Here is a 12,428-nt window from a genome sequence, read left to right on the forward strand (position 1 = left end):
CAATAAAAAAGTATACTGGTGTATTTGCGTTCAGTTTTCGTTTTCATATTATCGTGGTGTATTTCCAATGAATTTTAAGTGTCTTTTTACAAATGCCTTCGATGTTGTGCAGTTTTCTTTACTTGTTTTGTATTAATAAAACATAAAAAAATATATTAAAAAAGAAATTATAAAATTGAATTATTAAAATTATTAATTTTTTTTTTTTGTTTATTCGAATTCGTCTCTTATCAATTGGAAGTATGAGTTTATTTGAGAAAAGTTTACCAAAAGTGCACCAACACTTGACTTAAGTACAAATTTTTCGGAAATTCAAAAAATGAACTTCACTCTTTAAGATTGTATATTCAGATACAATCCAGGTTTATAACTGTATATATAGTTGAACTTCCATAACTCGAACTTCTATAACTTGAAGTTCTCCATAAATCGAACTCGAGAAATATAAGTCAAATTTCAAACAAATTACCTTCCATAACTCGAAGTTTTTTTGTGGATTGGGGTGATTCGAGTTAGGGAAGTTCAACAGTATTTTCTACAGCAAAAAAATAGTGTTCGGATTGTTTAGGTTGACTTCAGCGCGTCGAATTATTTTAGTAAATTTTGTTATTATTTTCGCTATCTTGAGATCATGATTTACATAATCTTGAGAGCGGTTCCGCCACAAAATCGAGTTTACGTTTTAGTGTTTGTGAGCAACGGCCATCAATTCTAAAAATAATATTATATTTATAATAAGCAATAAGAAAGTGATTTTTAAGGCGAGTTAAAGAAAAACATTGTATGATAAACTCGGTGTTTGTGAGTTTGTTAGTGTAAAATGGTGTTACAGTCGCAACCTAATCTTCGCTAAATTGATGATTACTTCAGTAATGGAACATACAAAAAGTTATTATTTATTAAAAAATAAGTCATTCAAAATATTTAATAATGAGACTCCACAGATAAATTGTAATCAGTTCTACAATTCTACTGGCGGGGTAATGATAGCGATATAAAGATCACTTGAAGAATATTAGTCCATTCTTTTCGAAGCAAATAGTATTATTCTCAATTGTGGATCTCATTTACAAATTATGAATCAATTAAGCGAAGCAGCCAAAATAAAAGTTCCCAACAAGTGAAAGCTCTCCATATACATTCAATAAAAATTAAAATTTGAGACCAATTAGATTGAGCAAATTCGTTCACAGTCTTCATTTATCAAATACAAACACACACTTACTTATTATTTACAAAAAGAGCACATAAAAACGTTTTCCATTTAAGCTTCCCATATTGGTAATATCACAAATTTTAAAATATTTGCAATCAGTAAAAGCACCAGTGTTTATTCAACTTATTCGGACAACTAAAAGTCAACAAACCTACAACACTACAAATTTTATTAATAACATTTTTTGAGATTGCCCAGTCAGTTGCAGAGGGTTGAATTTAATTAAACCACTTAATTAATAATGTGTCGCTACACAGTCCGTTGATTAATAAAACTATCATTATTTTACTAGATATAATATTTGATCAATAAAAATTAAACAAGTGGCAACACTACGAATGTTTTCTTGCAAAACTTATGTATTGGATATATGATAGCAACATTTTTATTACTTCTTCGTTTTGAATTAAAAATGTTCAACAGGTGGCAACACCGGTTAATAAAATATTATTAACTGTTAGCTTTTGACCAAACGATTTATTGTGTTCTAGTGATGAGCGACATTTCACTCTCGGTGATTTTTACACTGAAAAATCAATTTTCAAATTTTTTGTAAATAGCAGACAATTACAATCGCAATGGCAGTTAAAAAATTTGAGTTCTATCACAATAGCTATAGAGAAACTCAGTGCTTTTGTTTAATCACAGTACCTAGTACCTATAGGAGTTCAAAAAAATGTGAAGTACAAATTCTCATAAATTCGTTTTTTTTGTTGCCATCGCAATAGCCACATAAAATTACAGTGATTCAGAAAAAGCAATATCGCTCATCTCTATTGTGTTCCAAATATCCAAACAGTATCATTCGAGTAATGCATTAAACTATAAAAATTAATTACTGCACTCAGTTCAATCTACCCTAGGATTGGCAAGGAACGTAATGGCTTTATTTCATTGATTTAATGAAAAAGAAAAATAAACAGTTGGTGCTATTACTTTGGCGCATAGTGTAAAACACAAAACAATCATTTGCAATGAACTTTTAAGAAATATATATTTTCCTATACAATATCTACATAAATACTCAATATACGAGCATACTTATACACTAGCCATATTACGAGCCATTTTCTATTATTTTCATTGCAAATATGCCAAACTTTTGCAATAATTGCGCTTTTAGGTTACTTTAAGTTGCTTTCGGTTGTTCATTTATTTACGTTTTCTTTTGTACTGCATAAAGAAAGAAGATTTCAGTTTGTACATAAAGCAAAGTGCGCCATATATGCCTACCTTTATAAATAAATAGTCTGCTCGCGTGCAAATTCTTCAGTCAATGCTGCTTAGAAGGAGAGTGTAAAGAATGTCAGCTGAATGAGAGTGTGAAACCTGGCATTAAACTACTGATCACCTCTGCTATTACTACAACTACTAAAGTCGCCCGTTGAACTTTGACCCGAAATTAGAAGCATGACAGTAGACCAGAGTTGTTTTCATGCGGCACTTTTTCGACTCCAACGACAACGCATAGTAGACTAAATGCATAAATTTGATTCACTAGAACAGTTAGGACTTGCATTCCTCTCTTGTAGCTAAAAAAAGAATGCTCTAAAAGCTCCCTTTAAGCAGCGAGCGTATGTTGTACAATGCCTGGCCTCTGCTGTAAAGTACACGAACAATGCGTAGTGTCTGCTGCATTCCACGTTGCACTGCAGCAATTCACAGCTGCATCTCCAACTATCTATCTAGTCGCTCCAGCCCCCCTGTATGGTAGTTTCGATTGTATATAAGAATTTGCTATAATGTTATATGAAATGTTGGTTTTGGTTTTACTAAAATCCGTACCACATCCGAATCATTTTTAACTTTCAGTCACCAGATACACAGGCCTGGCAAAACGATTATCTTCAAGGTACCGGGTGTGAGATGTACACCGAAACCCTCTCACCTTCATTTACCGGCATGACATTCCCACAAGCCAGCGAGTAAGACCCGAAACAAGCGAATTATCTACTCTTGTTCTATAATTTTTTTTTCACTTACTTTACATTAAATAAACTAAACAGAAATTTCGTACTTATAAATAATGATATATTTTTTAAAAAGTAACTGCATTTTACTTAGCATTTATTAGAAGTAATGCAAATGAACATAAACTAAAAACAATATAATCACTAAAAAACACAAATGAGACGCACCAGTGAAGGGAAGCTAGAGAGGTGTATTAGTGTGAGGTATTATTACGAAAAAGTATAAGGGACTTTTATAACAATAGTTTTATATTATGAATTATGGATTTTGTTACATTCATTGTTAAAAATCTTATTTTTATTTTTTATATTTTTATTATTTAATATTTTTTTCCCTAAATTTTTTTACATAAAAATCATAAAAAATAAATATAAATAAAAATAAATTTAATTTGAAAATAATTCTAAAATTATAATTTAAAAAAAAAATCACAATCTTCTCTACTATACCTCTACTTCGTTAGTGCGTCTCAGCATAACTTCCAAAATTTTTTGAATTTATTTGGAATGTTTACGGTCTTGCATACTGTTTTTGCCCTGTAATGAAATTTATATAAAATTTTAACAAAAACAAAAATTTGACTCGATATCAAACTGTTAAAATCCATACGCACATAATTCCAACCACTTGCCTGTCTACCTGCCTGCCTCCCAATGTATAAATACTGTAATAACATACAATAACAACAACAAAAACTAAGAGTATCTGCACTAAAATACTGGATATTTTCGAGATTTAGATATGATATATGAACCATAACATAATATCGACTGTAATATATTTATAAGATCACATCATAAAGTATATTCTGAATTTCGATTAACTCAAAATTAATGCGAAGGAATGCAAAAGGTTTCGAAATAACTTAAATAGAATTGGAATAGAAGAGGTACATGTAGAAGAAGATGTCAAAATCAACTCATTATTCACAATTTCGAAAAAAATTAGTCGTACCAACAAATAGACGTATCCATTGAGTGCAATACGCATATTATAACGATCTTTCAACTTATCATATTTTCAATGTAACTTTCTTTTGGCTTCAAACTGGGAGTCAGTCTTGGTGAGCATCACTTCAATGCAGCAAAATTTCCTTTCAGCAAGACACTCTTGAGGTTTAAGAAGAATAAGATCTTTAGAATATTGTGAATTCGGAAGCAATTTAATACTCAACTCATGTAATTTTGAACTCGTTTTAACTATTTTATGAAACGGTGGACTGCTCGCGGTGGTGGGCGGCAACTGCTTCGCACAAAATTTCATAATCGTATATCCAAAAATTTCATGTGTCATTTTAAGAGTGACAATTATCTCAATCAACTTATTTTATTGGTCACCCAAAACAATTTTTATTATTATGGGGCACCTGCTTCGGGACAATTTTCGTACGCATTTAATATCTAAATCTCGAAAATACAAACAATACCTTAAATGAAAAAAAATAACATCTAATACACTGCATTAGTAGAACCAGCTACAACTACTACAATTACCTTTGTACCATACAACCCCCAGGCAGCTAATCAGACACCTAAAACTAACGCTAGCTGTACAGTCACATATCTTCAATATTTTGGACAATTTATTCCGAACACCTCAAATGCTTGTTTCCCCACTCCCTTGAAAGTATATAGCCATACTTAGTAATTAATTTAGCTAATTAACTATTTGCGTCACTACCCCTAACATCTACTAAAAACCCATGATCTACCACCCATTACATAAAAACAAACAAAGAAATATACTTTTTGGCTGATGTGTACGCGCATAATTACACACCTACATCAAAAGTACCTATACTAAACAACACCTGCGAATCCTCGTTCAAAACAAGACTCATACTGTAATTTAACATTTTGTTAACAGTTGTACCCACAATAACATTGCCCTAATAAACTATGCTGTTATTACTTACATACATACGCGCCTACTCGTATACTCCCTCGCCTAAAGAACGCTTGTGAAATATTTACCAACATTTTTTTTATGTAGTGCAATCCTCACAATTGCAATGAAAATATTATGCACACACATACATAGATATGTCGTTGGCATGCGTCCTGTCCACGCCGCTCGTGTAAGATGTGAATGTGAATGTGTTTTTTTGGTATACAGCTTCGGTAGTTGGCTGCTTATTTTGCTTAGCGCAGGAAAAAGGTTTTAATTTATTTTTAAAAATATTATTTTTATATTTAAGTGCGTAGTAAGTACTTTTTTAGTATTTTTTAAATTTATAACATGAAATAAAAAATATATCGCATGCGATTTTTTGTCTGGATGAACTATGTTATATGCATTTTTGTAGTTTTTTTCCATAACAAACCATGTCAAAAAAATTTTGTTTTAAGTTCAGTATTTAAAAAAATTATCGCATGCGATTTTTTGTCTGCATGCATTTTTTGTACTTTCAACACAAACTCTTTCAATAAACTTCTATTACAGCACCTTGTGTGTTTGCATGCATTTTCGTAATTTATGTGTGTCCTTATAAATCATGGCACATTTTGTAAATACTGGATATTACAATATTTTTTCTTATTAATATTTAATACTTATCACTTATACTTTTTCTCAAAACTACTTCTAATGCATAGTATTTTATCTAGTATTAAGTTTGTATGCATATTTTTATTAGTAAATACTAATATTTTCATATCTCTGAACCCCTCTTCGCAGACTGTGCTTTTCGAAACTGAAACTACTGCTGGTCGCTATCGAAATCAAAGGTGCCGAAGAGGGTGCGGATAGTAAAATATCGATAAATCCGCGTAATGCCAAAATACAGGCGAATACACAAGGCTTCTTTATTGCGCAAAGTGCGGATGAAGTGAAGCGGTAAGTAAAAGTTATATATTTTTAAGCAAATTTAATGAATAGGAAATAACGAAAACCGAAAATTTAGAACAAATGTGATCTAAGTACAGAGTAACTGACTTTTTTGTCAAATAGAGTTGTTCATTGTTCATATGATCGACATAAAATATGATTCACCTTCTCTGATTAATATTCTAACTAATTTTTATAAGCTAATTTTTGATAACTTCCCTACCCTTTGCCATTTCAGCGCCTGGTTTTACTGCAAGGCCTGCCATGAGGACATCAAAGACGAAACATTGATCAAGAAGTGTAAATGTAAAAACTGTAAGTAAACTTTCCATAACTATATAACGCGTATATTATTTGAATAATTTAAATAAAATATTTATTTAGTTTTAATTTTCGTATAAAAAATAACAATTAATTTCGAATAATTTTGTTTATCTAGTAAGCATTTTTGAATTTGTTTTTTCACTTTGATTTCAACTATAATACTATCTCTTAACTATATAAAGCAAAATGAAAATATTGAGACCAATATCTATTGATAAATAACATAAAAATTGTAATAACCGCAACATATTATGCTGTGGCGTTGTGAAGCAGCGCTAAAAAAATATATATATAATTACTCAAGATTATTGAAGCAATAACTCTCAATACCTTATATACAGCTAAGTAAAAAAAATTGAGGTATTATAAAAAAACTAATACTATTACTATAAAGCTATCTCTATTTAAGTAGTTGTATTTTATAATGTATTTTAAAAAAATATTTTATTTTTAATTTCCAAAGCGAAATTTTTCATTTTGTAATTTGTAACTATTATATACTCTATAAACAACACAAAAACCGTTTAACTTAAATTTATAATATGAAAATTCAACACAAACTTACATTTATGTATATTGAAGTACGATTTTCTTAAAATATAACTTTATTATTTTATTTATCTACCCAAAATGTCGGCGTGTTCCTGCGCAAATGAAAAAAAAAACATATGCCTTGTGCGTTCTACCTATCGAAAACCAAAAATAATTAATTTTCATTAAAAACTATAACAACTACATAACTCAAATTTAACTAACTTGTTAATGATAATTACAATGCCGTTATGTAATTGCAATATAAATATATATGCATATATATTTACATTTATATAATGGTATTTTGAAAATTTTACAACTCATAAACCAAAACAATACGCATCTCCCAAACAGTGACAGTACAGCCGAGGACCAAATTTGATGATTTAGGTAAATTATTTTTAAACTAGTTAATTTAATATGTAACACAAAGCATATAACTTTACAAATTAAAAATTTAAAAAACAAAAACTAAATTAGAGAAAAAAGAATGCAAAATGAAACACCAAAAACCCCAACACAAATTTCAATGAAATACACCAAATAATATTCTTTGACAAAATTTAGTAGTATACAAATATTCCGTTTGCCCACAATTCTTATAAGAAAACTTAAAATCCTAATTTATTTTTTTTTCAAACACTTAAAACTTCTAACTACCAAATCGAGAGCCAACCAATCCAGTTTCCTTGTGCGTTATCAAATAATTTTTATTTAATTTTTTAATCCCATTTGACATTTAACATATTTTATTTTATGTTTTACACCATTTTTTTACATTTGATACCAATTTCATTTTAAATTCATTTATTTCATTTTCTAAAAATGTTTTGTAAAAATTTCATTTGAACACTCCCTTAAAACTATACTCATTCAAATAACATTTCTTTAAAAAATTCCAACTTTGTTTCTATAAATCTATAAAGCAGAGTGTAAATATTTTTATAAAAGAATCAAACAATTTATATTCAAATATTTCGTTGATGATACTATATAAATATAATCACTAAAAATATCTATTCAATTAAAGGTACAAATAGTCATTTAAATTCGAACTAGTGTTGAATCGTTAATTATCTAGAACTGTTTCGAGTCTCATTAAATTGTTAAAAAAGCTAAAAAAAAAAAATTATTTTTTTCTTAAAAAATAAAATTTTTAAAATAGTCATTCAATTTTAAAAAATTAAGAAAATAATTTTATTTGAAATTTTTCATAATTTTTTTGCCAAATATAGACTACAATTGTATAATTTTCATAAATTTTTTTTATTTCTTATAATTTCACTTCTCCCTTACCCAACAAACACCTCCTTCAAAACTCTTTTAGATATATTTTATACGTTCTTGTTTTCGGTACAATTCGCCTCTTTACACTACTGTTACCGTATGGCTGCTCCTCAAAATACCTATTTTATAAATAAGTTTCAATATCAATTTCTTTGATTGATTCCTCACTTTTTCTGTAAATATGTTTGCCTGCGTTGCATTCTCTCCCTAGACTACCGAAGACCAAGGCGACAAAACTTACTTTTGATTTGTAAAGAAATAAACACAAAAGTGAAATTGTAACATTTTTTCTTGTTTTTTTCAATATGGCAACACACCTCTTCAAATCACATTTTTTTACTCTGTTAGCACACTATTTTTAATTAAAATTTGTAGAAATGAATTTCAAAATTTTAATGCGCACAGTAAAAAGTTATTAAAAATATTTTTTTTAAATACACAAATAGTTATGAAAATAAAATGAATGAGTTAGCGAGGAGAAAATAAATGAGAGCAATTAGCTATAGATCGTTAAAGATCAGTATCAATGCTATCCATATCGTACTTCGTATATAACCAAATTTTGGAATAAACTTCAAAAGCAGCTTAGTACTATCAACGTTCCAATAATGTTTAAATTAAAATTGTCAGTATATTATTTATGAAAAAGCCTGGCTTCAAAGGCTATCATTTTAAAAAATTTATTGAGATAGGGTTCCAATCAGGGATCTACTTGCTTAGTCGTAAATCGTCTAAACCCTCTGAGTAATTTTGGGTATAGATGTATTAGTCTAATGCATCATATCCCAACCACGAGCTGAACAATTGATATCGCCAAAATGACTAATATAGGTTATTACCGCACGTATATCATATGAAGATACCATACTAAACAGAATTGAACCTTCTTTGAAAAGTGTTGGGATTTTTATGTTGAATTTAGATGTTGATAGATATTATGCTCCAAACCCATATAGGTTTAATACCAGTCTTCACAATTTTAGTTTCTTGTTAGGGGACCAAGCTGGATATATATTTTTTGATCTCTCTTAAACAATAAATAATATGAGTTCAGACTTAATTACTACTACTATTAAATTTTATGTTAGGAAACTTTTAAAAGGATTTTTAGTAAAAGAAAAATTAAAAAAAATAAAAATTGGGGTTCTCTTTATAGCTAATGAAACCCTCACAATTAGAATGTACATACCAATTAATCAATCTTCTTTCAATCTTGCAATTGGCTTTACACACATAAAATAATTTATACAACAAATTTATGGTGAACGCAATATGACATACACAAACATATAAACCACTGCAGTTTTTTTCAGAATAAGTTACTTTAAACCGAGAATTTTTTCAACTTTCCCTTTTATATATATATCAAATCTAAATACTCTGCACATAAACGTAAATTGCTTTTTCCTTTTGTTAGCTCGTCAATGTTCTAATTGCTGATGAGCAGTGCATGGACTGGCACAAACTCAAAACCGAAATCATAAAGAATATGCATAAACATATAGTATTATACATGAATAGTTATCGAATAAGAAACGATATTTGTATGCAGATATATAAATGATATAATTACACCTATATATGTATATCGTTATGTAATTACAAATGCAAGTACGAATCCCCCTTATAGAGTGTATGTTATCTAACACTTATGTAATGACCCCATATTTATGGTTAATTGATTGATTGAAGACACCAAATGTAGTTATGTATTTGAATATTTGAAATTGAAATGTTGCTGCTTAGGTATTTGAATTACATTTATAAATATTTAATGGTATTTGTATTTGTTATGAGTAATGATACAGTAATCAATTACAAACTCATTACTTGAGGTAAATAAGTATTTTTAATGGAGCATAACAAACAAAAATTTCACTAGAGATTCGATAAAGTTTACGAGCGTGCAATTTTTAGTGTGATTACATGTAATTACAGGGTACTTAAAAGCGTTAGAAAATGTATAGCAAGCGATAAATTTATGTTTAAAGTGTACTATATGATCATAGCAGCACAGTCAAGCACATTTGTTTCCCTTTTAAAATTGTTTAAATTGCACATTGCTCGATTTTTTATCAAATCTCGCACAAAATATTTAACCAAAAAATTTATTAAACACTCAAAAGAGTTAATGAAGACACACACACATTGAAAGCAGGTCTAAATAATAGAGTATATTAATTAAAAATATAAATAAATCGTTACTTATTTAACATAAAATATATATATATATATTTGAGTATGTAGTAACGTAAGTTATGCGTTTATATGTATTTTTGGTCAAGTAAATTAGGTATCATTCACCCGAAAGCATTGTATGTAAACATAAACACCACTGCAATACGTTGGAGAGATTATATCAAACAATATATGTATATGTATATATCAGAATGTTTCTACAAACTTACACTCGTTACAAAGCAATTGTAAATACGTTCTTGTAGTGTTTCACACAACATAGTATATACCACAATAAATATATTAAATATATAAGTAAATAATATATAATCATTTGAGCATTTAGAGCATAGACAAACAGAGTTCGTAGGTGCGTATACGTAACATTCTTAACACTTACTTATACCTACAGTATTTTACGGCTGTTCAACTTGATTTGTTGAAATAATTAAGTAGGCACAACCAACACAACTGTAAATATGTATGTATTAGTTACCCAAGTAGCTGTGACAATAATACGAAATGCGTTGCGTTCTCTTTGCTGAACCTTAAGTACATCAGTTATAGTGTTGTTGATGAAGCGAGTAGGTGGTAAATTAATAAAAAAATTCGAAAAAAATATGCAATAGAAAATTATAAAAACATGGCAACCCCAAGGCTACGTTCATTCTGTGACTAATTGCTACCGCAAACGGCAACAACAATTGAGTTTGAAACTTAGTTTAATTACAACGTTTTGATTGAGAGTTTGATTGCGTTGGATGCGGCTTTCGCTACGCCCGGATACACACCTGCCGCTGCAGCTTCAAAACTAACCGCGCATTTGAAGTACCGTTTGTTGCATTTATTCCGTAGCAGCAGTAGTGCAAGCTTTGGTTCTTGATACACGCGTTCCAGTTGGTTATATGATAGATGCTACATTTGAAACCTCTTGGTGTTGGAATGGCTTTAGGCAACTCAACGAAAAGTGTAGATAGTACAACAAACAATGTGAAACCGATTGAGAGTGGGTATATATCATGTTATTTGAGAAGTTAAAGTTGATTAAAATTAATTTAAGGATTCTAAGACTGAAAACATATTCGAATATATATATATATATATATAATATTTCTCCAAAATCTTGGAGATCTTCGAATATGGAGAAGTGATCTCTCACAATTCTAGACAGTTCCAACGTTGAAACCTGATGTTATTTGACATGAAGACTTTAACTCTTGAACGAATCTGACTTATTTTCTACTGCTGAGCATTCCTTAGTGATTACCACAATGTAATGATAACAAAATTTCGGTAACCTCAGTTAGTCTTATTTAATAAAAGTCAAAGTAATATATAATTCATGAATATTAAGATCAGTTGTTATCAAAATATTAATAAAACTTCTCGCACGCATTGTTTGTTGGACTATTTACGAAACGAATAATATAACCTATCATATACTAACACACGATATCTCATGGGTAGAGATTCAAGCAACGATTTTTGTTTTACAAATACAATATTTTTACCCGCCAAAGGTCGTAAGTCTTCTAATTCACATACCAGTATAATAGCGTATTTCATCAATCACATCGTATCGTTTACTTATGCGTAATAAAACTTAACTAATACTAAAACGATAAGTATTTATGTAGTAGCTATACATTTTACATTTACAATTACATATGCATATAAATATCTACTATATATTTTGGCAACTCAAAATCGAAATTCAAACATTCATTGATTTCTTATATCTATGTATTATATAAACATTTGAAGCAAAACCAAACAACAACAACAAATTGTAAACCATCTTACAGATGTGGGCATGATTATGATGCAGACCGGAATGGTGAATCAAGGCATTACCTCAGTCCTTAACCAAATGGAGGGTATGCAAATATAGCCAAAACAAAAAACCCTAAGCAAATTAATAATAGTAATAATAATAACAATAACAATAACAATTTTAGTAATAATCCAATCAAAACCAGCTTTAACCCAAAATTGCGTAAAACAAAAATCACAAAAACCAAAACAAAAACAAAAATTCATTGCGTTACTTGCCAACATTGCCAAATGCATAGTTATTATTAGTGAATAAAAA

At 29.2% G+C, this 12,428-nt stretch overlaps 1 protein-coding gene across 36 annotated transcripts in view; it reads left to right on the forward strand.

The window, feature by feature from the left end:
• Positions 1 to 12,428, forward strand: part of LOC105209134 (calcium-activated potassium channel slowpoke) — a 123,395-nt gene that overhangs the window by 81,380 nt on the left and 29,587 nt on the right. For 9 of the 36 annotated variants that reach the window (XM_054225672.1, XM_054225663.1, XM_054225664.1 and 6 more), the window contains exons 12-15: positions 3,029 to 3,141; positions 5,864 to 6,022; positions 6,252 to 6,328; positions 7,226 to 7,261. In XM_054225672.1, coding sequence (XP_054081647.1) covers positions 3,029 to 3,141; positions 5,864 to 6,022; positions 6,252 to 6,328; positions 7,226 to 7,261 — 385 coding nt within the window. Of the gene's footprint in view, positions 1 to 3,028; positions 3,142 to 5,863; positions 6,023 to 6,251; positions 6,329 to 7,225; positions 7,262 to 12,141; positions 12,214 to 12,428 lie in introns of all 36 variants that reach the window. The other 27 variants (XM_054225665.1, XM_054225689.1, XM_054225661.1 and 24 more) reach the window with 5 other exon arrangements.

Source organism: Zeugodacus cucurbitae, chromosome 2 (genome assembly GCF_028554725.1).
Source record: "Zeugodacus cucurbitae isolate PBARC_wt_2022May chromosome 2, idZeuCucr1.2, whole genome shotgun sequence".
NCBI lineage: Eukaryota > Metazoa > Arthropoda > Insecta > Diptera > Tephritidae > Zeugodacus > Zeugodacus cucurbitae.